General features: G+C 58.2%; 1 protein-coding gene and 1 long non-coding RNA gene across 5 annotated transcripts; one reads left to right on the top strand and one right to left on the bottom strand.

Annotated features, from left to right (window-relative positions):
- Positions 1-27,128, top strand: SPATC1 (spermatogenesis and centriole associated 1). 4 transcript variants are annotated; one of them, XM_019435172.2, is made up of 8 exons: positions 1-1,342; positions 1,730-1,940; positions 2,815-3,024; positions 3,856-4,542; positions 18,394-19,122; positions 19,237-19,737; positions 19,855-19,994; positions 26,724-27,128. In XM_019435172.2, exons 4-8 carry the CDS (start codon positions 4,335-4,337, stop codon positions 27,051-27,053), a joined length of 1,908 nt encoding a protein of 635 aa, XP_019290717.2. In that variant the 5' UTR covers positions 1-1,342; positions 1,730-1,940; positions 2,815-3,024; positions 3,856-4,334; the 3' UTR covers positions 27,054-27,128. The 4 variants fall into 4 exon arrangements, with proteins under 4 accessions (XP_019290717.2, XP_019290715.2, XP_019290714.2 ...); XM_019435170.2 differs by lacking the exon at positions 1,730-1,940; XM_019435169.2 differs by lacking the exons at positions 1-1,342; positions 1,730-1,940 and adding an exon at positions 1,951-2,111.
- Positions 22,995-26,657, bottom strand: LOC109258376 (uncharacterized). Its single transcript, XR_008419951.1, has 2 exons — positions 23,927-26,657; positions 22,995-23,782 (listed from the first exon to the last, which is right to left on the bottom strand). It is a non-coding gene; the product is annotated as an uncharacterized LOC109258376 (long non-coding RNA).
- Positions 27,129-27,184: the final 56 nt, after the last annotated feature.

Here is a 27,184-nt window from a genome sequence, read left to right on the forward strand (position 1 = left end):
AGGCGCCCCCGACGAGGGCTGGCGGAGACGCTGGACTTCTGGAGGCCGAGAGGGTGGAGGACGCAGCAGAGACAGGCGGGGCCCGGGCTCTGGCCGCCTGAGGGTTCGTGAGAGAAAGTGCCGGTGGTGGACTCAGTGACACGATACAGGCTGCTGCACCTTGGGGCTCACCGGGGTCTCGGAAGGGCAGTAGGGGGAAGAGAGGCATCGTTACCCCATTGGACAGATGAAGGAGGAGAGGCGCAGGGAGGAGACATGGTGAAGCGGGAGGCAGAGCCTGCAAGAGGGGGGCGGCTCGCAGGCCGAGGCCTGAAGAAGGAGGAGGAATCAAGGAGGGTCAGGGCTGCGGGGGAGGCGGCTGGGAGGCCCACGCCTGGAGCCCAGGGTCCGGAACCCTGCCGCCCACCTGCAGCGGCCCCGGCCCTGGGCGCCCCTAGCCTGCAGGCCGCCCGGGCTCTCCCCTCCTGGTGCCTTCCAAACAAAGCTTTGTAGCTAACGAGCTCCGGAGACCGACAGAGGCCTCCTGGTCTCCGCTGGCCCCTCGGCCCTTCCGGAGGAGCGACCGAATGGACCCGTGGGGTTGGTGACCAAGTGACACTCACAGAAGAAGACGCTGCCTCTGGCCAAGGCCTGGAGAGATCTTCCCCTGAGGCACCCTTTCCCAGCTCCGGCTGGTCGGGCCCTGCCCGGATGAGCGGGGCCATCGCAGTCCTAAGGGGACAACGTCAGGAGGGGACAACCGGTCCCTCAGAGACCTAGGGGCACATCCTCAGACACTCAGCAGGCCAGTTAGCGCCTGCCTTGTTTCTTCTGCCAGCATATCTTCTCCAGCTTCATGGGGAGAATGCTTCTAGGAAAAACAAAATTTAAGGGTTGAATAAAAACTGTATTCACACATTTGCTGAGCACCTACCATGTGCCAGGGCCTGTGCTGGACTCTAGAATGCAGACAGAGTGGAGACCGTACGCCGGGGCCTTTGTCCTCTCCTGGGACACCACCCAGGGTCTTCTCTCTGAATAGAACCGAGGTCCAGTGGGGGGTCAGAAAGACCCCCTCCCCTGGCAGCTGTGGGAGACACACACACACACACACACACACACACACACACACGCGCGGCCTGAGTAGGGGTGAGGCTGGAGGCAGGAAGAGCAGGTCAAAGAGCAGGCTCCAAGACCTGCACCAAGCCCCAGCCCCAACCGCTGGGAAAGGTGGGAAGACCCGACTGGCCGTGGGGATCCGGGCGCCCCGGGGAAGGTCTGGACCAGGCACCGGACATGGAGGGCTGTGCACCGGTGTCCCCACCTGGAGGCGGGAGACTGTTACAACACTGCCCGGCACACGGTAAGCACCCAAACCGAGCTGGGCACCGCCCTTTCGTTGTCTGAAGTGAAGGAGAGGGAAAGGGAGGGAGGAGTCGCGGCTGGCATCCAGGAGGGCACTGCACTCGAGTGCCAGCTGGATCTGTGGGAGCACAGACCGGGCAGATTCCTCCCAGGAGCTCCTTGTGGGCCACAGGGTGGGACCCCAAGGCTGTAAGGGGCACAGCAGGCAGCACGGAAATGATCACCCAGCCAGGATTGCTAGGACGCTAGGGCCACGGGCAGCACGGTTCCTTCCCTGGGACCGCCTCCCACAAGCCAAGAACGGCACGCCGCAGCCCGCCCGTGTGGACGGAGGTAGGAGGGGGTGTGGACGGAGGGCTCCGGGTTAAAGGTCCCTGTTCTGCAGCAACTTTTTGCCTCGAGAAGATGGCTTTTACAAGGAAACTGACAAAGAGTCCCAAGCCAAGAAGGGAGCAAAGATCCCCTGAGGCCTCGCCAAGCTGCTGTGCTGAGCGGAATCTCAGGAGGCAAATTTGAATGGGGACAAACTGTGCAAAGCCAGTGACCTGAGACCAGCAGTGGAGACGCCTGACTCAGCACCAGTGGGGACACTGGAGGTATGTGTGAAGTGAATTCCTAATGCGCCGTGAGGGATGCAGAGCAAACCCCGCGTGAAGCCGGGAAGCCGGGAAGCCGGGAGCTTCCTGCCAGTCCTTCGGGAAGAGTCAGGGAGAAGGCGGGGAGGGCCGCCCACTCCCTCTGGCTCCCGTCACGCCATCCAAGTTGCTGTGGGTAAAGCTTTGGCCGAAGTCCTCGCTCTTTGCGGACTTTTGCTACTTCGTCCCAAACTCAAGCCCGCTAGGTTTGGGCACAGAAGGACAGTTGTACACAGGACAGAACAACGACAAGATAAGCAAACTGGAAGGAAGGGAGATAAGAGTGGAGGGACAGAGACCAGAGAGGGGCCTGGGCTGTCCGCACGGGACGGGCCACCGGCCGCGGCGCGGTGCCCGGAGACCCGGTGGGGGGGCCGCGGTCTGCCCTGTCCCCAGGCTGCACGATGGGAAGGGGAAGGATAATAGAACAATTCCGGTGTTATTTTAGCTCCAGGTGTACAATATAGTGATTCACTAACCCCCCAATTTCTAACACAATGCCCGCCACACAGTAGGTGCTCAATATACCGTTTTCGGAGGGAAAAAGCACTGTGTAAAGGGAAGTAGCAGTCGGATTCCTCAGATGTTAAGAGCTTTAAGGAATGGGCTCGTGCAGTTGTGGGGACTGGCAAGTCCCAAATCTGTAGAGGAGGCCAGCAGGCTGGAAACTCAGGCAGCCGTGTGAGAGAGCAGCGAGGCAGGAATCCTTCCTCCCTGGAAAACCTGGGCTCCTGAGGTTTTCTGCTCCTGAGGCCTTCAGCTGCTTAGATGAGGTCCTACCCACATCAGATCGACTGATTGTAGATGCCAGTCACTTTACAAGATATTTTCACAGCAATATCTACACCAGTGTTCGACCAAACACCTGGGCACCGTAGCTCAGCCCCACTGACCCGTCGACGGAACCACCCCAGCTGCGTCAACCCAAGGAGAGGCCAACGGCCAGGCAAGACTGGATGGTAGAAGGCGAGGGGGAAAGCCACGAGAAGCTCACTTCCCCACACTGTGAACAGCAGAGCGGTGACGGCACCCCTCCCCCCACCAGGTGAAAGGGGCCACAGTGACGCAGCCGCGATGACTGTCCAGGGTGTGGGAGGAGGGTGGGGGCAGGCCCCCATTGTGAGGCCCAGGTAGAATGCTCAACTCAGGCTGACTCCGAACCGGTCCTCACCCCCACCTCCGGCTTAGACCTGGGCCTCACTGCCCTCTCCGCCTGGGTGGACACCCCAGGACACCGCCTCACTTGACTCCCAAGGTCAGACCCCCCAAGATTTCTGAGCAGACAGTTCTTAAAAAGGGAGCACGGGGGCGCCTGGGTGGCTCAGTCGGCTGAGCGTCCGACTTCGGCTCAGGTCACGATCTCACGGTCCGTGGGTTCGAGCCCCGCGTCGGGCTCTGTGCTGACAGCCCGGAGCCTGCTTCGGATTCTGTGTCTCCCTCTCTCTCTGACCCTCCCCTGTTCATGCTCTGTCTCTGTCTCAAAAATAAATAAACATTTAAAAAAATTAAAAAAAAAAGAAAGAGAACATGACGGGGACTCCCAGGTCTGAATTCCTGAAACCCGACGACCTGCCGAAGGACACAGTCTTGGGTCTTGAACTCACGTGGGTGCCGTGGGGGGAAGGGTGGGGCCCCGAGTCACCAGAAGCGGAGACTCCAAGCTATAGGGAGCCAGGAGCGTGGACAAGGGAGCCCCCGGGCCAGCAGTCAGAGACAGGCTTTGAGCACCTGGGTTGGAAGAAAGTATGGCCACTGTCCAGGGGCCCAAGGTAGAATGTCCTGGAGAGAGGCCAACAGGCTAGCTCCAGGTGTGCCCAGCGTCCCAAGGAAAGGGTACCCTAGCCAGGAAGACGGGTGATGAGTTTCCATTCCACAGAAGATCACTGGTTACCCACCTGCAGTGCACCTAGGCCCTCTGCTGGGTGCTGGGGAGCTACAGCACGCCCACGTCACCGTAAAGTGAGCCCAACAGCACCAGCAGCCAAGTGCACAGAGCCAGGTAAGCGCTGTGATGGAGGCGCGGCTGCAGGGAAGCCTGGAGGGCAGAGATGAGCTCGCTGGGGTGACAGGACACTTGAGGGAGCAGGCCCCTGCAGACACAGGAGGGGTCAGTGCATCCCAACCGAGACAGGACCTGTGCACAGGCCTGGAGCACGGAGGGCTGAGCCTGGCAGAGCAGAGAGGGCCGGGAGCGGGGCACAGCCTCTGACCTCACAATACCCAGGGCCCACTGGGCCAGCCTTGCCTCTGGCAAACCCTGGTGCCCTCCTCCCGCCCGGGCGAGGCCCGCGGCCCTGGGCAGTCTCCAGGTGCAGAGCCCCGACTCGGGCTGCACCCATCCCGTTGCCCCGGGGCATGTCTCTACTCGCCAATTATGAGGGGCTCCGGCATCAGATCGAGAGGCTGGTGAGGGAGAATGAGGAGCTAAAGAAGCTGGTGCGGCTCATTCGGGAGAATCACGAGCTCAAGTCGGCGATCAAGACGCAGGCGGGCGGCCTGGGCATCGGCGGCTTCAGCACCGGGTTCGGCCAGATGGCGGCCACTCCTCAACACCAGGGAAACTGTAAGAGACTGGGGCGGGGAGGGGGTCTCTGGGAGTCCTGGAGACAGGGCACGGATAGTAACGAGCGGGTGGAACGGTGGCCCCACCAGGGGAGGACACGGGACCATCAGGACGGAGGGCAGAGCTGGGCACCAATTCCTGCACCCTGATGGGAGGAGGCCCCGCTCACCCCCCTCCTCTAGGCTGACCGTCCAAGCAGCCCCAAAGGCTGCGAGTTTCCCAGCTGTGGGATCCAAATGTGCCGCGCTCCTGGGTCTAGTGTGTCGCTTGCCCTCCTTCCCCCACCCCCCTCCCCCCGAGCACCCCCCAGGGCCCTGCGCCTAGAGATGGCCACTGACAGACAGCCCAGATCCAGGAGTCAGGGACAGAAACCAGGACCGAAGCTGAGGTCTGGGAGTCATTAGCATGTGGCAGAGCCCTGGGGCTGGAGAAGATGTAGGGTGAGACAGAAGAGGCAAAGCACCAGCGGGCATTTGCAGAAAAAGTGGTGATCGGCAGGCAGGCTGGGGCCTCGGGAGCAGGGACTGAGCCAGGAGGGGGCTGGGAGGCCACGCGGCTGAGTGTGGTGATAGGGGCAGGGAGGGGCTGGGGACAGAAAGCTGTGGGCAGAAACTGGCTGGCACTGAAGATAACGGAGGGGGAATTTCTGGGGGTGGCAAGGCCCCAGGGTGAGGCGATAGGAGTCGGTGGCTGGCAGTGTGCTGTGAAGGTTACACAGGGCGAGCCGGCGATAAAACCCTGCAGTGGTCACACCGCAGCCGTCCCCTCCCGACAAGGTCCTCCCTGTGCCAGAGAAGGCCCTGCGCCCCGCCCTCCCGCTGGCCCCTTCCTCCCCAGTCGGGCCCAGAATGGCCTTCCTCCCGGAGAGGAGGACTCTGCCCATCCTGGGGCCCCTGCAGCTCGGCCGTGGGCCACAACACTCAGCTGCTCCGGGAAGGTCACAGGTGGCTTCCTAAGTGCCACATCCTTCTAAACCTCTGCATGCAATTTGGGACCGATGACCCCCCTCTTTCTGGGTTTACCCTCGGCAGCGTCACCCACCCCCTGCTCCAGGCCAGCCCGGGCCCCACGCTCCACCGCCAGCCAGCCCAGCACGGGCGCCCATCCTCCACGGGGCTGGAGGCCCCTGCAGACAGTCGTGCAGGCCCAGCAACTCCCTGGCACTCGGCTCACTCCCAACCACACGTTTCTGATTGAGAACTTGGCCTTTCCACTGGGATGCTAAACCCTCCCAGGTCTGTGTTCCTGCCCTGAGGGTCCCACACCAGGCCCTTACTCTTGGAAGCTGCCTCCCTCTGGTCCCCACACACCGGCTTCCCTGCTCTTGAACCACACTGTTCATCCGCGCGGCCTTCACCCCCTCACTGGCCACAAGAGCACAGGCCTCTCCTCGGAAAGGCTTTATTGTAACGACCGAGACAATGCGTCGGCAAAAATAAAGACGCGGGGAGATACAAAATAAAAGAAATCTCAAACCTTCACAAAAAAGTAAGTCTTCTCCTTTTGGGCTTGATTCTTAACAGAATCCTTGGGCCACGTTGGTTCTTCCCCCTCCTGAGGGGCCCAGCTTAGGGGGTTAGGAAAGGCTTTCTGGAGGGGGTGAGCCCACGGTGGTGGGAAGGCATTAGCGGGCGAGCAGCAGCTCCTGCAAACGCCGGGACCAGGGGGCAGCAGGGACGCGGGACCCGTCAGTGAGGCTGACGCCCAGGCTGTGTGTGGGTGAGCGTACTGGGTGCGTGTGTGGCGGGGGGGGGGGGGGGGGGGGGGGGGGGCTAAGTGTGTTTGTACTGTGTGAGAATCGTGTGATTGTATCTGTGAGTGTCCTGTGAGTGTCCATGTGGTTGTATCTGTGTGTGTGAAGTCCGTGTGGTTGTATCCGTGACTGTGTGGGGTATTATCAGGGCCAGTGACACTGAGCAGTACGGCTAAAGAGGTCAGCAGAGGTCAGATCAGCGGGGACACAGGCCGGTTCCTAAGGGCAGAGAGCAGGGCCGGGTGGTTGTGGCGGAGTGAGCGGGCTCCTGCTGCGGAAGGGTCCCTCCAGCTGCTGTGGGGACGGGATTCGGAGGAGACGAGAGCGAGGCCGCGCCGGCTGACGCTGAGGCCCTTGCAGCCCTGCGGGTGGCAGACCGCGGCCCGAACTAGGGGCGGAGAGAAACTGACTCAAGCTAACTGCTTGGATGAGCAGGACGGACAAGGGAGTCCAGAAGGTGTCTCTGTTCGGGCAGAGGTGGTGGGGTGCCTGGCAGCGTGACCTCCTGAGACTGCGGCGCCAAGCAGGATCCCTGTGGTGGCCTCGGAGGAACTTTCTCTTTCTCAGGCCGCTTCCTGCTTCTGCCTGCTCCTTGTGACTCACCTTCCTCGTGGAGTCAGGCTTTTACTCTTGATTTCCTCTTGTGAACTCAACCTCCAGTTCCTCTTTCCGGGCTCGCCCTTGCACTCTGGGTACGCTCAGGCCCGCGGTGCGGGGCTCAGGCCCATCCCCGCGGGAGAGGCAGCCCGGGCTGTGCCTGCGCTCGAGCGGCGCAGGGCTACCCCCGGCTGGGAGGACACCTGCGTGGAGCCACCAGGCAGCAGCGGCGACACAGTCCTGAAGCTCCGGCAGACGTCAGGGCTGGAGGGAGAAGGTTCAGGAGTATTGACCACTGAAGCCGCAGGAGGGGTGAGGCCACCTGAGAGGGGCGAGCACAGCCAGTGCATGAGAGAAGCGGGGAGACGAGGGAAACCTCCGAGTGTGATGTCACAGAAGCCAAGGCACAGCTTCGAGGGGGCAGAGCGTCAACAGAATAAAGGCTGAAGAGTCCAGGGCCTCTGCTGACCTGGTGTGAACGAGCTCGGTTAGACTTGACCTCCACCACAGGTGCTAGCGGCCCAGGCTGTGAGGTGAAGAGTGAGGAGCGACGGAGAAAACGGCACAGTAGGCGGCTGACGCTCCGTTCCCGAAGCGCGGCTGGGGGCCGGCAGGAGCTGCTCGGACGCAGCCAGGCTGCTCAAGATGGCCGAGACCTGACCTTGTCCCTCTGCGGCGGGGAGGAGCCAGGAGAGGCGCTGGGAGGTGCCCCTACGGAGGGGAGGGAGGGCAGGAGGCTGAGGAAACCAGAACCATGGCTTCCATTCTCCCTGGAAAAATGACACCGTGGGAGCCGAAGATGGGGAAGGTGTGACACCGTGGACGCGGCGGGAGCTGAGAGCGGGACCCGGGGGGGCCCGTCTGGCTGTGCAGGGAGCTCGGATGGTGCCACCCGCCTTGGACCCGTTGGACCGTAAAGGCGGCAAGCCAGCAACTTGCTCAGCAGCGTGTTTGGGGCTCTGGAGGCGGGGGAGGCGGCAGGGACGCAGGCAGGCGGAGCAAGGACGGGTTTGGGCACCTCACAGAGGGAAACGGAGGCCAGCTGAGCTGCGGGACGCGGAGGCAACGAAGACTCCCGTGTGCTGGAGATCCAGAGAGGCTCCAAGCCAGGGGCCAAGTGTTCTGAGCGGGGCAGAAGGCACTCCTGCACGCTCAGTGTGGGTAACCAGAGCAGGTGGAATGAACTTCACAGGGAAAAACAGGTGCCACGAGGTTCAGGCCTTGGCCCTGGAAGCATGGCAGGTGGGAGGTGGAGTCAGGATGGGATTTGGGCTCCAGGAGCCCTGCCCTGGGATGTCCCAGCAGATGGAAGACGGATGGGAAATCAGGGCTGTTGGAGTAGGGAGGAAATGAGGGCCAAACTGAGTGCACAAGGGACCACAACAGTGGCTGTCAGGACAAGTCAGCTGGGGGGGCAGAGCTCCACTGCTCTTTGTGCCGGGACCTCCCCCACCCGGACTCCTTCTCTACTCAGGCCCACTCTGTTCCCAGCCCCTGCTGCCCTCTGTTCCCAGCCCCTGCTGCCTGTCTATCCTCTTGGGAGCCTCAGGCAGGTGGAAGTTTTCTGCCGCGGGATGCAGCCTACTTCCTTTTTACCACCCCTGCTCCCCACCACCTCCCCCACCCCTTTGCTGCCCGCAAACCAGGGGCTTCCCTCCCCTCCAAGTCTGTCCATCCTCTCGGGGCCTTCTCCATACTCCCCACCTCCCCAGGACCCATCCCTCCTGCATCAGAATCCCAGCCACCCTCCTCAAATTTTCTCACACCCCTCAGGATCAGGATCACCTCCCCCTCAGGACCATGTTCTCTGGGATACAAACTCCCACCTGTCTCCTAACCCTACCCTGACCCCCCCCCCCCCCACCTCCCATCCCAGGATCTGACTCTAAGCACCCTAGGCCTATCCTCCCAGGACCCACCCCCCCTGGGGACCGTCCTCCTCTTAGGATCCGTCCTCCTCCTGGACACCCCTACCGGCCATTGAGACCCATCCCCCCACCAGGCCCCCAGGACTAGACCCCCACTCAGGGCCAGCCCTCTCTCCCAGGCCCTGTCATCATCCCCTTTGGCTCTTTCCCCCCTTCCTGTCGCCCCAGCACTCTTGGAACCCTCAGCTAAAGCCACTGACCACTCTCCCCTCTGTGGCCCAGCTTCCCTCTCTATTTTCCGGGTCAAACACTGCAGCTGTGGTGCTCTGGCCCCGCCTCCACGCAGATCCTCCTCCCAGTGCTCTGGACCCGCCTCGTGTCGGCCCCGCCCAGTGCCCTGGCCCCGCCTCGTGACGGCCCCGCCCCATGAGGGCTCCGCCCAGTGTTCTGGCTCCACCTCACGACGGCTCCGCCCCTTTCGGGTCCTGCCCGGTGAGGGCCGGCCCAGTGCTCTAGCCCCGCCTCGTGACGGCCCCGCCCAGTGCTCTGGCCCCGCCTCGTGACGGCCCCGCCCCATGAGGGCCCTCGGGCATCGCCTCCTGATGGCCCCGTGAGGATCTCGCTCCTGTGAGGGCCTGCCCAGTGCTCTGAACCCCAGTGAGGTCCCCGTCCCCTGCCGTAGGAGAACCCGGTTTTTGTGGAGACCGGCGACTGCCTCCCTCAGGGGGGCGAGGTGGAGGCCAGAGGACCCTGGGCGGGATGCCAGGCCAGGGTCTACCCCTGGGCCTTGCTGACCTGGGGACCCCAATGGGGCCTCGGAGGGAAGCGAGGGACTGCCCTAGAGGAGCAGGTTGGGGGGATCAGAGTTCGGTCAAGCAATTAATTTATTTAAAAAATTTTTTGAGTTTATTTACTTTTGAGAAAGAAAGACAGTTTTTTGGGGGGGGGGGGGGGCACAGAGAGAGAATCTCCAGCAGACTCCTCACTTTAAGGCAGAGCCCAACTCAGGGCTCAAGCCCGTGAACTGTGAGGTCATGACCTGAGCTGAAATCAAGAGCCCAAAGCTTAACGGACTGAGCCACCCAGGTGTCCCAGTTAAGCACTTTAAAACGTTGTAAGCTGCATTTGCAAATCTAAGACATTTGCTTATCGTTTTAACATTAATCTTCCGATGTAACGAGCAAACCTTCTTAGACCCTAGGTAATTCTTACGTATAAAATAAACTATAAACACAGTGAATCTAAAACTCTTTGAGGCTCTAATACTGTACCTAAGCCTAGGAAGATTTCAACTTGCAAATCTAAATCAATTAAATACAAATTAGGAAAAGATTAAAACAATCACAAGTACATTTTGCATTAGAATGCAAAGCTACGGGACTGAAATCTCCTAAGTTTTTATGTAGATTCCAGGCAGCCCCTGCTGTGCGATCCCAGCGCCAGGTGTACGCCACGTGATCAACCCTCCCACGCACCACCTGGTGCTCATCCCCACCTGCGACCCTTCACCCCCCACCCCTCCCCTCCCGCAGCGGTGGGTTCTCTGTACTGAAGAGTCTGTTTCTTGGTTTGCCTCTCTCTCCCTTGTTTTTTGACGCTTTCATCTTTTCGTTTCTTAAATTCCATATGTGAGTGAAATCTTTCTCTGATTTATTTCTCTGACCGTAATACCCTCTAGCTCCATCCGCGTCCTTGCAAACGGCAAGATTTCCTTCCTCTTCGTGGCTGAGTAATGTTCCCTTGTGTATTTACACTACATCTTTTTTCCTCAGATCCAGGATTAGGGTTTGGTTTAGGGCCACAATAAGGGGTAGGGTGGGTTGTTTGTTTGTTTGTTGTTTTAGGGCCAGGGTGAGGGTGTGGGCCTGTTTTCCTGCAGTTTGGAGACCTCTCCAGAGAATAAAAGCGCAGACTTCTGTGGGGGTGAGAATAAACAAGGCAGTCATCCACCAAGCTGAGGTGAAGAGGGGATTTGTTGCTCTCTAAGTGGATATTCTATCGGTCCTTCTCTTTTTAGCTCTATCTCCACACCCATCTTCAGAAATACTATACATTCTTTTTTGTTGTTGGTTTTGATTTGCACTCCCGTCAGTTAACACGGCGGGTCGGATCAGCTTCAGGTGTAGGATATAACGACTCAGCACCTCCATACGCTGCCCAGTGCACCCAGAGCACCCAGTGCTGATCCCAAGTGCACTGCTTCACCCATCCCCCACCCCCTCTGGTTGCCAGCAATATAACAACTTTATTGAGATACAATTCACATACCACACAATTTACCCACTTAAAAGTGTGTGATCCAGCAGATGTTTGTATACTCAAGGTGTACGCAAAGCACCACAATTTGAGAACGCTTCCGTCAGCCCAAGAAGAAACCTGTCGGCTAGCTGCTACCGCCTACCCCTTCACACCTCTCAGCAACCATTTATCTACTTTCTGTTGTTATGAATTTGCCTATTCTGGATTTTTTTAAAAAGTTTTTTTAATGTTTATTTATTTTTGAGACAGAGAGAGACAGAGCATGAGTGGGGGAGGGGCAGAGAGAGAGGGAGACACAGAATCCGAAGCAGGCTCCAGGCTCCGAGCTGTCAGCACAGAGCCCGACGCGGGGCTCGAATCCACAGACCGCGAGATCATGACCTGAGCCGAAGTCGGACGCTTAATCGACTGAGCCACCCAGGCACCCCATGGATTATTTTTTTTTTTTTAAGTAGGCTTCACGCCCAGCGTGGAGCCCAGAGTGGGCCTTGAACTCGTGACCCTGAGATCAAGACCTGAGCGGAGATCAAGAGTTGGGCGCTTAACCAACTGAGCCACCCAGGTGCCCCACTGGATATTTCTTATAAATGAATCACACATATGTGGCTTTTGGGTCAGGTTTCTCTCACTGAGCATAATGTTTTCAAGGTTTATCCATGTTGTGGCATAAATCAGTACTTTCCGTTGGGATTGCGTTTTTTTTTTGTTGTTTCAGGGATGAATAATATTAATGGCTACACAACATTTTGTTTGTTCGTCAGTTGATGGACTTTTGGATTGTTTCCTCTTTTGGGGTACCATGGATCACACTGCTGGAAACATCCATATATGAGTTTTTGTGTGGATTTATGTTTCCATTTCTCTGGGATATATATCTAAGAGTAGAATTGCTCGGTCATATGGTAACTCTATGTTTAACTGTTCGAGAAACTGCCAGATCGTCTCCCAAAGTGGCTGCACTATTTTTCATTCGCACCAGCGATGTATGAGTGTTCCAATTTCTCTATATCCTTGCCAATACTTATTATCTGATTTTTTAATTATAGCCATCCTAGAGTGTGAAGTGGTTTTGATTTGCATTTCCCTGGTGCATAATAATGCTGAACATCTTTTCTGTGCTTATTGGCCATTTGTATATCATCTTTGAGAAATGTCTGTTCATGTCCTTTGCCCGTTTTTAAGTTGGGCCATTTATCTTTTTATTACTGAGTTGTAAGAGTTCTTTCTAAATCCAAGTCCCTTACCACATATGTGACCTGCAGGTATTTTCTCCCATTCCGTGGTTGCCTTTCTTACCTTCTCGAAGGTGTCTTTTGAAGCAGAAGCTTTTAATTTGGATGACGTCCATCTCGTCTATTGTTTCTTTCGTTGCTCACACTTTTGCGATCACCTTTAAGACTCCGTGGCCAAATCCAAGGTCATGGAAATTTACCCCATGTCTTCTTTTTTTTTTTTTTTTAAGTGTATTTATTTTGTTTTGAGAGAGGGAGAGAGCACGGGTGGCGGAGGGTCAGAGAGAGAGGAAAGAGCGAGAATCCCAAGCAGGCTCCCCACTGAGAGTGCAGAACCCAATGTGGGGCTCGAACCCACAAACCACGAGGTCGTGACCTGAAGTTGGATGTTCAACCAGCTGAGCCGCCCAAGCACGCCTGCCCCTGTGTTTCCTTCTAAGAATTTTACAGTTTTAGCTCTTACAGTGAAGCCTTGATCCATTTAACTTTTGTATATGATAGGAGGTAAGCGTCCAACTTCATTTTTCACACGTGGATTCCAGTTGTCCCAGCCCCATTTTTTGAAAAGATTAGTCTTTCCCTATTGAATTGTTTTGGCCTCTTCATCAAAAACGAGACCACAGATACATGGGTTTATTTCTGGACTCCCTATTCTATTCCATTTATCTATATGTCCTTCCTTATGCCAGAGCCACAGAATCTTGATTACCGTAGTAAGTTTTGAAATCTGAAACTGAGTCCTCAACTAACTTGCTTCCTTCCTTCCTTCCTTCGCTTCTTTCTTCTCTCTCTGTTTTTTTTTTTTTTTTTTAAGGTAGTGTAAGAGAGTGAAGTGCAGGCTAAGCAGTGATTGTAACAATGAGTTCTCTTTTTTAAAATGTGGCTTTGGCCGTTCTGGGTCCCTCGCAATTCCTTGTGAATTTAAGGTTCAGCTCGGCAGTCTCTACAAAGAAGTCAGTTTGCATCCTGACGGAGATGCACCGAATCTGCAGATAAACATGGAGAGTACTGCTAGCAACAATATTAATGTTGTTACTTCCAATATAAATTAATATAAATTGGCTTCCGGTTTGTGAACGTGGGGCGTTTTCTGTTTATTTAGATCTTCTTTAATTTCTTTCAAAAATGTTTGTAGTTTGGGGCGTCTGGGGGCTCAGTCAGTTAAGCGTCCTACTTCACCTCAGGTCACGATCTCACAGTTCATGGGTTCAAACCCCGCATCGGGCTCTGTGCTGACAGCTCGGAGCCTGGAGCCCGCTTCCGATTCTGTGTCTCCCTCTCTCTCTGCCCCTCCCCTACTTGTGCTCTCTCTCTCTCAAAAAAACAATAAATTTTTTTAAAAAATGTAGTTTTCAGACAATATGCTTTGCATTTCTTTTTTTTTCCTTTATTCATTTTTGAGAAACAGACAGAGTGCGAGTGGCGGGGGGGGGGGCAGAGAGAGAGGGAGATACAGAATCCGAAGCAGGCTCCGGGCTCTGAGCTGTCAGCACAGAGCCCGACGCAGGGCTCGAACCCACAGACCGTGAGATCATGACCTGAGCCGAAGTCAGACGCTTAACCGACTGAGCCACCCAGGGGCCCTACATTTCTTTTGTTAAATTTATTTCTAAATATTTTATTCTTTTGATGCTGTTTTTTACTTTTGAAATATTCATTGTCAATGTTTGGAAATACAGTTGACTTTGTAGACCCTGATGAATCTGGCACTCTCTGTATCCTGAGGACCACACAGCCCTTGTTCAGATAGTGACATGCTATCTGATTGAATTTTGGATCTTGTATGGCTCTCTCAGTGGCCACAGTTTCTATGGTCGTTCTACGGACACTTCCTTCTGTGGTCAGATTAAGCTCTCGGTGGTCGAAGGCACAGATAGATCTCAGTTCCTATCCTGACCAATTTCTTTTTCATCACCAAGTTTCATCTCCACTCGCATACACATCATTTTCTTCTTCTTTATGGAACACTTGCTGTGGCCCATGCACTGTTCTAGGAGGAGGGACACAGTGGCCCACAGACCCACCCCTGCCCTTACGAGGCGTCCGTTCTAATGGGGGGAGACGGGTCAAACCGTAAGTCAATGTAGAGCATCCACAGCCTCTCAGGAGGAAATAGCGCAGGAGAAGGGAACGGGACGGCTGGGGTGAGGGGACTGGTGATTTCGGGTGGAGGACCTCACCGAGGAGGTCGCGAATGACGAATGGCGAATGACGGCATGGGTGGAGCGCGGGGCCGCCACGCAGCGGGCAGAGCGCTCCAGGCCGAGGGAGCAGTCAGCGCACAGACGGAGGCCTGCGTGTGCCCGGAGCGCTCACGGAGCAGAAAGGAGCCCCAGGGGCAGAAGCAGAGTGTGCAAGGAGTGTGCAAGGGGGAGACGGGGAGAACTGAGGTCAGAGAGGTGACGGGCCAGATCATGGAGGGCCCCGAATGATCTAGCACTAAAAACAAGATGGTGAGCGGACGGGCACTTTAACTGGTACACACTGGCAGACGTTGGAGGGGGAAAGCTGGCATCAGGAGACCAGCCGGGAGGTTCCTGCGACAGTCTGGCCGGGCACCATCGGTATGGACCAGGGCGAGGCCGTGCAGGGGTGCACGTGCACGTCTCAGGGCCCACGAGCAGGTGCGGCAAGCAGGCCGGAGGCGGGGCGTGCCTGATGACGAGTGTTGGGGCTGACTGCACCGTCTGGGGTCCAGCCTGAGGAGCCAGCGGGGCATGGAGCCGGTCCCCGGTGCCCACGACACATGGGCGCGCCGAGGACCAGCAGACTCGGGGAGCCTGAGGCGCCCCCGGGAAGGCAGATGAGGCGGGGCCGGCAGCACCTGGAGGAAACCAGGTCACCGGGAGCCTGATGCCAAACCAAGACGGGGTTTCACGGAGGAGGAGCGCTCCGCTGTGTGAGCACCACCCACGAGGACGGTGGGGCCTGAAAACCGGCGGCGGGTTCTGCAGTGTGGGGCCGCCGCTGCCCTCAGTGAGTGTCCGGGTGGAAGGAGGGAGAAAGCCTGGCCGGAGAGGGTGTAGGAGGAAGAGGAGAAAATGGAGGGAGATGACGAGTGGGGACGTCTTAGAGGGACACGGAGGAGAGACGTGGGGGGCCAGCCACGTGGGAACCTGATCCCCAGGTCTGGGGGGGGCCTGGTTGCTCTGGGGGGGGGCACCACTGGACGCTCCTGCGGTTCCCGACTGTGCGGCTCCTCTCCCACATCATCCGGACCCTCAGAGGAGACAGCCCAGCAGGACAGACGCCCCGGGTCCCACCTTCGTCCCTACTTCCTCCTGCCGTCCTCGGCTCCTTGAGGCCCTCCCCTAACCTGCGCCCCGCTGCCCTTCCCTTTCGGGCTCTTCCTCCCCACGGCTCCTTCTCTTTGGCCCACACTTTCATTGTCTCTTTGATCCTAAAGCAAAAATCTCCAAAAAGCCAAAACCAGAAATCATGAAAGAACCAACCGACTGGTTGACTTGATCGTGCAATTTTAATGTATTCGTTTGGAAAACACAAGCAACAAAACTTGACACAAAAGTAAAGTGACCGGACCTTTTGCCACACGGTCCCTGGGCAGACGTCTGGGCAACGGCCCAGGGACTTCCGGGGGGAATGCCACAATGTTTCTGAGGGGTCTTAAAGAAGGTAGATTTAGCAGTGTGCATTAAGGACCTCTAGGATGTCTACTTTCAGGGCGAAGAATCGATAAGAAGGACTTTTGTAGTATAACCTCAGCGTCACTCACCGTCAGGGAGGTGCCCAGACCACAAGCAGCCATCGCCTCACACCTGCCCGAACGAAATCAACGACGCCAGAAGCCACAGGCCTGGGCGAGGATGTGGAGGAAGCGGAATCCTTTCGCCCTGCTGGTGGGAATGCAAACTGGCACAGCCGCTCTGGAGATCGGCATGGGGGGGGGGGTCCTCAAAACGCTGAAAACAGAGCTACTCTTCAATCCAGCAATTGCACCACTAGGTATTTACCCAAAGGATACGAAAATACAGATTCGGTGCCCCGGTGTTTGTGGCAGCACTTTCAACAATAGCCAAGTTATGGAAAGAGCCCAAGTGTCCGTCGACCGATGAATGGATAAAGAAGACGTGTATATACACACGACGGACTATTACTCGGCCATGAACGGAACGAAATCCCGCCATTTGCAATAACATGGACGAAGCTAGAGAGTATTGTTCTAAGCAAGATAAGTCTGCCAGAGAAAGACGATGTGATTTCACTCACATGTGGCATTTAAGAAACAGACCAAACGTGGGGCGCCTGGGTGGCGCAGTCGGTTAAGCGTCCGACTTCAGCCAGGTCACGATCTCGCGGTCCGTGAGTTCGAGCCCCGCGTCGGGCTCTGGGCTGATGGCTCGGAGCCTGGAGCCTGTTTCCGATTCTGTGTCTCCCTCTCTCTCTGCCCCTCCCCCGTTCATGCTCTGTCTCTCTCTGTCCCCAAAATAAATAAAAAACGTTGAAAAAAAAAATTAAAAAAAAAAAAAAAAAAAAGAAACAGACCAAACGAGCAAATGGGGGGGAAGAAAGAGAGAGAGAAGCAGGCAAAGCGAGAAACAGACTCTGAACTCCAGAGAAGACACTGCAGGTCCCCAGAGGGGAGGGGAGTGGGGGGCGGGTGAGCTGGGTGGGGGGGGATGAAGGGGTGCACTTGTGATGTATGGAAGGGACGGTTTTCTATGTTATTTTCCAAAATCTAATATTACACCGTTTGTTAAGTGACTGGAATTGAAATTGAAACCTTAATAAAAAAAAGATTTAGGTAGTAGAATTAGTTGTCATTGGGAAAAGTGGAGTCAATTTGATGCCCATCAGTCGAGGAGGCTCCACGTGGTGGCAGGTGGGGGAGCTGGGAACCGCAGCGGCCACGAGCAGCGTCCTGAGAAGGGTGCTGCTGGAAGGCCGCGTGGGGGCCCCGCCGGACAAGTGGGCGGAAGGACACGGGCGACAGAAAAGGCCCAGGAGCAAAGAACGGCGTTGACGGTTTTAAGTGATTGAAGGAGAATCAAGGGAATACTATTTCTGGACATGCGGAAAGTACCCAACACTCAAACATCAGCGTCTCTGAATAAAGTTTTATTGGTACAGACCCACCGTATTAGTTTCCGTGACGTCTGGGGCCACGCTGGTACCACAGCCCCCAAGGTGATCGGTCACAAGAGAGACGGGACGCAAAACTGGCCGTATTCACCACCAGCCCTTAATAGACAAGGTCCGTCTACCCCTGATCTATAAACTCACGGAGAGAGTCTTCAAGGCAACACGGAGCTTTTCATCACGCCTAACGGCAGGATGACAGGACTACGACGGTTTCTAATCTTTCTTTGGGCTTTTCCGTAGCTCCATTCTTTCTCTGTAGTGAGCGAGCGCGTGACGCCTAACGACAACCGCCTGACTGGCAGTTTTCACACTGCGCCCTCCCCCAGCTTCCGTGCCCCCAGGGGTCTTCTCCCCCAAAACGGTGGTCATTCAAGGGCTCGCTCCTCAGGAACCCAAGGGAAATGGGCTGTCTGCCCCCCGCCCCCCGCCCAGGGATCCAGGAGTATGAAGCAGCCGTGTCTGGGCCAGCCCGCCCTCCTGAACCTGCATTCGCTATTCCCGGGGACACTGCGGGCAGGCAGGGACGAGCCACCATCGGTGCCGCTGAGGCTCTGTGCCTGTCCCAGCTCTGGCCTCCCTGAGGGTCCCACACCCGGTGCAGCTCTGCTGTCCCCACAAGGACAGTGGTCAGGAGGCCCGGGGCCCGCTGCTCCCCACCAGGGAATGGATGGGTCCACTTGGCCACCTGGGGGACCACCGCCAGGAGACCCTCCTCAGTGAGGGGTCAGTAGCTCGGTGCAGTGGGCACATGGAGGGCTGGGCAGCTGTGGAAGGTCCCTGTGACTTGGCGGGGGGGGGGGCAGGTGTGCAGAGAGGTGAGCCCAGGGGGACAAGGCTGCCTCAGAGGACGGAGAAGAAGAGGGCCAGACCCTCCGGTGGGATCTGCCGAGTCGCCCCACAGACCCCGTCAGCGGGGGAGGGTCATTGTCCAGCCACCCAAGAGACAGGTGCAGAGCTGGTCAGCTGGTCAGAGGCAGGCAAGCACCCGGGCCCTCCCCCACTGGGCCTGCCGGGGTCTCAGTGCTTTCTCTGTGTCCCCCAGGTGTCTTCCTGCCCCCGTCCCCGGCAGCAGCACACGAGCCCGTCCTGGAAGAAGTGGGCGTTGTGGCTCTGGCACCCCTGGCCGACATGCTAAACAGCCCGCAGCCCGGCCCCACGGCAGGCCCCATCGTGAGCCCCCTGACGGGCCCCCTCAGCACCTTGCTGCCCGGTCCAGGGCCCATGTCACAGAGCGGCCTGTTCTCCAGCATCCTGACCGGCCCCCTGACTCCGAGCAGCCCCCTGGCCAGGCCCCTGGCAGTGGCCCCAGGAGGCACACTGGGCAGCTCCATGGGCACGGTCTCCACCGGCCCTCTGACTCCGAGCAGCACCCTGGCCGGCCTCATGGCAGTGTCCCCAAGAGGCACACTGGGAAGCTCCATGGGCCTGCCCTCCACCGGCCCCCCGACTCCGAGCAGCCCTCTGGCCGGGCCCCTGGCAGTGGCCCCAGGAGGCATACTGGGCAGCTCCATGGGCACGGCCTCCACCGGCCCCCTGACCCCAAGCAGCCCCCTGATGGCACCGACGACAGGCACAGTGGCCATCTCTCTGAGCAGCCCTCTGCTCACCTCCACAGCGGCCCCTCTAGGTGTTTCTCAGAACCTTGTGGCCAACCCCGTGAGCAATCTGGTGCTGCCGGGGGCCCAGAGGGTGCGGCTGACAGAGCCGTTCCGAGGATGCCCATCTGGACCCCATCCCTCCGCTGGAGCAGGGCCTGCCGGCACCACCAAAGGTACCCGGTGCAGGGGGAGGGACAGGAGGGCACCCCCAGCCCCCGCCAGGCCGGTCCTGGGTCCTGACTTGCTCTGACCCTCCTTCTCTCCTCTCTGCCCCACAACGTCACTAGTCCCAATGTCCGCTGAGCACCCACAGCCGACCCAGGACCTGGAGCCTCTCGGCGTGACATTTGTGGGCGTGCCTTTGCACACCTCTACCCCCATGGAGACCAAGGGCGCAGCCGGCCCCGGGACGGCCTTCTCCTTCAGCACCTCGGACGCCCGGGCCCAGCCCGGTGCCCCCCAGGGACAAGCAGTTCCTGCCCCTGCCCCTGTCGCCCCTACTGCCGCCCCCCAAGCTCCCACCGACTACGCCTCCCCCGGCACCACCCACGTTGCCCAGTGCCCACCCCCGTCCCCCACACGGGCACACCACCCCCCCACCCAGCCCTCATCCACCCCCCACTCCCCTCCTCGAAATCCCCATTCCCCACCTCGAACCTCGTCCTCCCCGGCGTCAGTCAACGACCCCCGGGGTCCACGCGGCACAGAAACATCTCGGAAAAGCATGGTGGAGTTGGAACGGAAGCTGGCCCACCGGAAGATCAGCAAGTTTCCGGACAGCCCCCGAGGTCTGTGACACAACTGCAGCAGCGCCAGTTGTGCGGGGTCTCCCCCGCTGCCCCCGTGGCCCTCCCCGGCCCCGGCCTGGGCCGCGGACCACTCCCTCCACCCCCTGTTGTCCTCAGAGTCGAGGCAGCTGGCCTGGGAGCGGCTGGTGGGGGAGATCGCCTTCCAGCTGGACCGCAGGATCCTGTCCAGTATCTTCCCCGAGCGCGTGCGCCTGTACGGCTTCACCGTCTCCAACATCCCAGAGAAGATCATCCAGGTGCCCGGTGCCCGGTTCCCCCTCACCATCAGAGGCCCTGTCCCTGTCACCCGTTAGGGTTGGGGGGTGGGGGTGCGGGCCTTGGAGGAGCCGCTGGGGGGCCCTGCGCGCCAGCCTGGCCAAGCCCATCAGAGTCCGCGGGCACCCTGTGGTGGAGGAGGCATGGCGTCCAGCCCCAGTGGCCAAAAGGTGTCCAGGGCGCCTGGCAGCAGGAGCCTGTGGGCCTAGCCACGTGGCCTCCCCAGGGGACAGTGCAGGGCAGGGTCCTGAGCACGGTCACGTCTGCACTGCCCCCCTTTGCCACTGCAGTGGCTTCCAGATGGCCAGCCTTCATTCCCAGGGGCCCTCCCCCCACTAACAGAGCTGATGCCTACCCCTCCCACCTCCCCACCGCTGCTGGTGCCCTCTAGGGTCACTGAGGTGGCACAGGGTAGACAGGTCCCAGAACCTCCGAGCAGCTGGTGGCCTCATGACCAGGGACCTCAGGCTCGGGCTCATTCCAGTACATTCTTAGCACGCCATCCACTGAGCCTGCGTCCTGTGAGGGACACGGCACACAGGGCTTCTCTGGGCACGCCTACCTTGCCACCGAGTGCGGGAAGCTTGGTGTTCAGCCCCAGTGGCCAAAAGGTGTCCAGGGCACTGGGAGCCTTGGAAGACACTGGGAGGAGAGCCGTCACGGGGTGTGGGCTGTGCCTGGCTGGATGCCCAGAGGAGGCTGTCCAGAACGATGGATCGCCTGTGCCTCCTCTCCCAGCAGCGTGCCAACTCTGGCCGGGCCCCCACGCCGGGGGACGGGAGAGGCGAGCCTTTGGGGATTTCCTTGGGAAATAGGCCTCTGTTCCTGGCCACCTTCTCTCCAGCGTTTTTATCTGTAGACTATAGACCTGGTGTGTGATCGGCAGGAATAGCTCAGGGCTACCGTGGGCTCATCTGAGTCCCGGTTTGAGCTCGCCTTTTCCTTTGGTCAGTGTGTCCTTTGGTTCGGTTTTTAATTTTAATGTGGTCAGAATGATCTACCTTTCCCTTTGTTTGTACTTTTCATGACTCCCTTAAAGCTAGAGCGGTAGAGGGCTGGGACCAGCCCTGAATCCATCCCGCTACCCACCCCCCACCCCCAGCCCCATGTGTGTGGGCTCTCCAGCCGCCGCTCTGACTGTCCCCAGCCCATGCTGTCCTCCTTGGTGCATTGACAGAGCCCGGCACCTCTCTTCTTCCAGATTGTTTCAGCTCCTCTGGGCCTCTCGCTCAGTGTGAATTTTAGGAGCACCCGTCAAGTTCTAGGAAAAACCTCATTCAAGTATTTGGTTTTACATCACTTCCCAGATTGAACAGGGGGACGTTTCACGTCTTTACGGCGTCGGTTGTTCTGATACCCCTGCCATTTCTGCTGCCCATGTCAGTGGGGCCCACCGTGGTCACGTTTGGTCTGAGGGTCCTTGATGCACAGCCAGGACCCCCGCCGCCAAGGCTGGGTCTCAAGTGCAGACTGGCCATGGCTAGTTAGAAACTGGCAAACAACACGGGCGTAAGCACAATATTTATGTCTCTACAATGTTGCAGCTGATATCCAGGTGGCGAAGACGACATTGGATTACAATGTCTGGTTTAAAGTGTGGTAGAGCTTTCCCGCTGTTTGAAACCCACCTTTAGACGGAAGGTGATAAAGACATATCACCGCTGACATGGGACTCTGCCATGAGTCCGCTGTGCGAGCCCTCTGGTCCCCGGCCCCTCTCCACTTGGCGGGAGCCAGTAGTTCTGCCCAGGACTCCACAGTCACAGCACCAGCCGGTAACTCCTAGAGGAGAGGCAGGAAGATGAGGGAGGGATGTACCGAAGGCACTTTTCTCCGGCGTCTGAGGAAGTCAAGGAGCTCGGTGCCCGCTGGGCCAGTGCTTGTGGGGGAGGGGCTGTGGCTGGCACCAAACACTCATTCCGTCCCCAGTCCCAGAGCCATTGGCCCCATTCACCTTCCGTCAGCAATGACCAGTGCTGCCAGGGTCCTACACTTGTGCCCAAGCTCCCGAGAAGCGCCCTGCCGAGCCCACCCGCACAGACGTTGTCTTCGGGGTCTGACACCCCCCCAGCTGGCCCGCCGCAGGGTGACCGTGTCTGGTTCCACCCGAGGAGCACGAACGCTCTCAAGGCCATCCATCCTACCTGCTGGCCTGGCCCGTTTGTTGATTCCTATCAGGATCCAATTCCGCTTTGCCTAGACTTTTATTTCCTTTCCTGAAAACATCTTGTTTTTCTACGCGTTGAACCCCAGTGTTGGTCGTTGTTAGAATCCCTAAATTCTATCCAGACCCACCACCCCTGGTCAAACCTGGTGTCCGAACCTGGCTCGTTTGCTTCGCGAATGCTGGATAGTTTGACGACTGACAAGTTTCAATAGAGCCCCGTTGCCGAACGAGGACTTGTTGACTGTTTTCAATGAATCTGGTCATCTTTTTTATAAGTTCACAGTCAGCTGTGCCGTCTTTTAAACTCAACTAAAAGTTGTTCCGGTGCCCAGACCTGTCACCTCTTCTCCCCAGCTGCAAACATCTTCTGCTCCAGGTGGGGGTGGGGTGCTCTGAGTACCTCCCTCTCAGCTTGCAATCACAGCAGACCTGAGCCCAGCACCCGTGTGAGGGTCACGGAGGCACCTCATGGCTGCGTCCAGCTGGGTCCTGGGCCCCCTAGCGCCCTCTGGAGCCCCACGCACTGGCCTGCTGACAACAGTTGTGGTGTTTGCACAATGGTTTGTTTCCAGCTACCATGCCAAACTCTTGTTCTGGTTCTAATAGCCTGTATATCATCTTGGCTTTTCTATGTAGACGGTCATATTGTACAGTGTTTACAAGAAGCAGATAATACAGCAACCTCATCCTGTTTCTGGCTTGACTGCAAACACACACGTCAAGTCTGCCCATTAAGTACAGTGTGTGTCCAGGCTTTTTGCCAAATCTTCTTCAGTCACAGTTCTTGGTTGCAGATAACAGAATCAACACTAGCTGATGTAAACAGAAAGAGGTTTATTGTACATGTTTAGGTGAGGACACAAGACTGGGCACAGAAGTTGGTATGGCTGCCCCTGAAGAACCAGGGTCATAGCCACTGCACTCTCGGGGACCCCTGCTCCCCCTGGGCACCACTGTCTCCCGGCATCCGCATCCGCCTGCAAGTTCCACTCACGGGCCCTGCTGGGCAGAAGCCCAGGTCGCAGAGGTCCCTAAGCCACAGGCGAGTCTGGAAAAGGCTTTCAGCTTCCGAAAAGCACTAGAAACACTAGGACGGAAGCCTGATGAGGCAGCTTCAGCACCTGCCACATCAGGTTAAGCTTTTCCTCTTCCTCATTCATTGACACCTTTGGGGGGGTTTCTTAATCATGAACACTTTTATGAATGTATTTTCTGCCTTTCATTGAAAAGATCACACGAGTTTTCCCTCCCTCCCTTTTACCATTTCGGAAGGACACATGAGAAGGTATTCTGATCATAAACCGCACTGTATCCTGGTGTTTTTGTTTTTGAGAGAGGGGGAGAAAGAGGGCGCGCGATCAGGTGTGGGAGGGGCAGCGGGGGTGGGGGTGGGGGACACAGAATCCAAAACAGGATCCAGGCTCTGAGCTAACGTGGGGCTTGAACTCATGAGCCGTGAGATCATGACCTGAGCCGAAGTCCCACGCTTAACCAGCTGAGCCCCCCAGGCGCCCCACCCTCGTGTTTTTAACGCCTCCAGATGCCGTTTGCGGTTATTTACGACTTCTGCAGCTTCGCTACTTATCTCGCGAACACGCCGAGCTGCCGTGACAGAAAGAAGGGGCGTCAGGAAGCCGCGTGTCCCTGTCCCCGTGGGGCCGCGGCCGCTGCCCACCCCCTGGCGCGCGTCTGGGGCCCGGGTCCGGGACTCCGCCCAGGGGGCGGAGCTGACGGTCCCAGTCTCACCCCATTGGCCCGGTCTCGGTGACGTCAGGCCTTGCTGCCGTCGCGGACGCGGGGTCGCAGGCGGGAGTTTCCCTCCGCAGGGGAAGGCGGGGCTTCGGTGCGCTCGCGGGGTTTTCTTGCTGATCCTCTGTTGATCCTTAGGATTCTGTTTCCTCGGTTCAGCTCTTTCTTTCCTTCTGCTTCCTTTTGGTTTGCTTTATTCCTCCTTCTTGGGCTGAGCACTTAAGTCATTTTATTTTACACAGCCTGTGTTTGGGAATACGTGTGGGGCAAGGCAGTTCGCTCTATATTTAACCAGTGGTGCAGCAGGTGGACCCGCCCGGCCCGGTGGCCTCCCACCCACGGGCGGGGGCTTCTCAGGTGTAAGGATTTCACAAACTGCTTTGGATTTTCTCTCTAACCCAAGAGTCAGGATGCACGCTCCAGTCTCGGCCCTCTGAGGGACGTGCGGCCGCCTCTTGAGCGTTGCTTTCTAACGGGAACAAGGGCTGAACCTTCGCCGCCGGTTCCCTTAGCACTGAACACGTGGTCGGCGTCCTTTCCAGAATGGAAAGACTGGGTGGTGAACACATGTGCTCAGTTTCTTGCAGGTGCGTGCGTATTTGGTAGCACCTGTTCTCTCCTCCACATCTGGTCCAGCACCAGATCCTCTGCTGAGTCTCCCTCTAAAGATGTTTCCCATGTATACACGACTGCGTCTACATTCACCTAGGCCCTGGACTAAACTGCTGGCACCTTACTATCCTTCCCCTCCATCTCTTCACCCCTATTATGGAGCATTCAGTGCATACCAAGTTTATATCAGACGGGCTCTGCGCTCCAGGAGCTCGCCCACTCGTGGGGAGGCCTTCAATAAATAAGAAAAGCCATAAATATGTATGCTACAGGTCCAGGGGGTGACACATGCTACGGGGGGCAGGAGAGTTGAGGCTGGGAGCTAGGCACTGAGATGGCTTTGCTGCCTGCTCCCCGCCTGTATATACCCTGGCCTCATCCTGGCCAACCATGTCACCCCTCCTCCATTCCTTTGAAACACAATTCTGCTCAACGTGAGAGCCCACTGATGTGTCCTCTGGAGCCGGGACCGCCTCAAGGGGGTGCACACCGGTACAGATGCTGTGCTCAGCACCCCCTAGAGACATTTCCTTTACTCTTCAAAGCAGCTGTCAGGTGGTTTGCTTGCCTCCGTGTCAGAGCAGAGGAGGCTCAGACCCAGTGTGGGGACAGAAGCGGTCCCTGAACCCGGCCCTCCCTGTGGGCCCCTCTCCTTGCTCTGTGCTCTGCCTCCTGGTACCTTCCAAGCCATGCATGCTGTTCCTTGTCCTGGAAGTTTCTTTCCTCCTGAGATCCTCGTCCCTCAGACCTCAGCCCAGCACCCTCTCCCCTCCAGAGTCCCCTCCCCGCGGCAACACTCACAGTAGCGTCCCTCTCCTTGGTGCTGTCATCACCATAAACTCAGAGGGCTTTGCTCACACTTGAATCCCATCACCTGGTATGGTGCCCTGCACAGGGGAGGGCTGCGAATTATCTGCAGGACAGAGCCCTCCCCCTCTCTTGCTTCGGTGCCCGCTGCTCCCTCGCTTCTGTGGAGTGCTTGTCCTGCTTGTCCCCCCTCACTTGCCTCACCTGTGCTCCACTCTCAAGAGGTCACCTCCTCGGGGCAGCCGCAGCCTTGCGTCTCAGTGTAAGTGTGCCCACACTGCTCTTCCCCATCCAGTACCCCGGCAGGGTGGGCGCAGGGTGCCCACCCCTGACTTCTGCTCCTGTCTGTAGCTCCACGCGCCGCGTCTGGCACACAGCAGGAGCTCAGCCACAGCCCAGGAGTGAGCATATAATGGGTTCTGATGTCCTCGGGGGCTGAGGCTTAAAGCTACCCACTCACTGTGCTCTGAGCCGTCCAGCGGCCCCACTTGTCACCCACAGATGGTGGCTGAACTCCTGCAGCCTGCCTGACGGCACAGGAGCAGGTGAAAGGAGGGCGAAGGCTCAGGGGCCGGGAGGAGCCTAGAGGCAGGGAGATGAGCTTACTCTAGTGACCGTGCAGCGGGGGTGCTGAGCACAGGGCTCCAGGTACGTCTGCCAGCGGTCAGGCGTCACTTTGGCTGAGCCGAGCCAGGAGTCCAGTGCTCTATTCACAAGACCACCTGGGGAGGAAAGGACAGGGGACATTCTCGGAGAAAGTGACGCCTCAGCAGCTCGTTCTAGCAGGTTAGGAACCAGCAGGTGGGCATCCAGGAACGGTTGGAAGGGGATGAGCAGGGCCAGAGTGGGGACCTTGCAGGTCAGGCCTGGCCCCAAGAGGTGGGACGTGTAGGAGGGCCTCGGGCAAGAGACCCCATCTACTTCAGACCTGACATTCTGTGGGCCTGGGGGCAGCTGCACGTGTGACAGAGATGTAATGTGCAGGGCTCGGTGAAAATGAACATACAGGGCTCTCTGTTCAAAACCTATAAAGAACTCCAAGATGGCTACGGCAGGACATTAAGCTGAGTGTGGCCCTTCTGAGCCGGGGCCCTGAGTGAATGTCCAGGTCACGTGCCCGAGAGGCAACGGCAGGAGTGGGGAGGAGGGGCCGCTCTCCTGGCGAGATGCCGCGGGATGCAGTCACTGCCCGGTTGGAAGGCACAGGCAGTAAAGAAGCGGGTGGAGACCCACCGGGTTGCTGCCAGTCCCCAGACCTCTCTCCCAGGGCCTCCAGGACACCTCCCTCCAGCACATCGCCACAGCCGCACCTGCCCCTCTCTTGCCTTTGTGGCGGTGGGAGCAGGAGGGGCCCTGACGGCCGCTCTCCCCTCAGGCCTCCCTGAACCCCAGCGACCACAAGCTGGATGAAGAGCTGTGCCAGACACTCACGCAGCGCTACGTAAGCATCATGAACCGGCTGCAGAGCCTGGGCTACGACGGGCGGGTGCACCCGGCGCTCACCGAGCAGCTGGTGAACGCCTACGGGATCCTGCGTGAGAGGCCAGAGCTGGCCGCGTCCGAGGGCGGCTCCTACACCGTGGACTTCCTGCAGCGCGTGCTGGTGGAGACCGTGCACCCCAGCATGCTCACCGACGCCCTGCTGCTGCTCTCCTGCCTCAACCAGCTGGCGCATGACGATGGCAAGCCTATGTTCATCTGGTGATGCCGGCTCCTGCCAGCCAGGCCCGCTCTGGCCCGCTCCCCGGTGCCAGGCCATTAAAGCTTCCCACACACGCTAGCCGCTGGGCCCCGGGCCAGAACTCCTGGGGGTGCTGCCTCCGCCGGGGTGGCCCA

Source organism: Panthera pardus, unplaced genomic scaffold (genome assembly GCF_024362965.1).
Source record: "Panthera pardus isolate Hobbes unplaced genomic scaffold, ASM2436296v1 HiC_scaffold_7, whole genome shotgun sequence".
Classification (NCBI taxonomy): domain Eukaryota; kingdom Metazoa; phylum Chordata; class Mammalia; order Carnivora; family Felidae; genus Panthera; species Panthera pardus.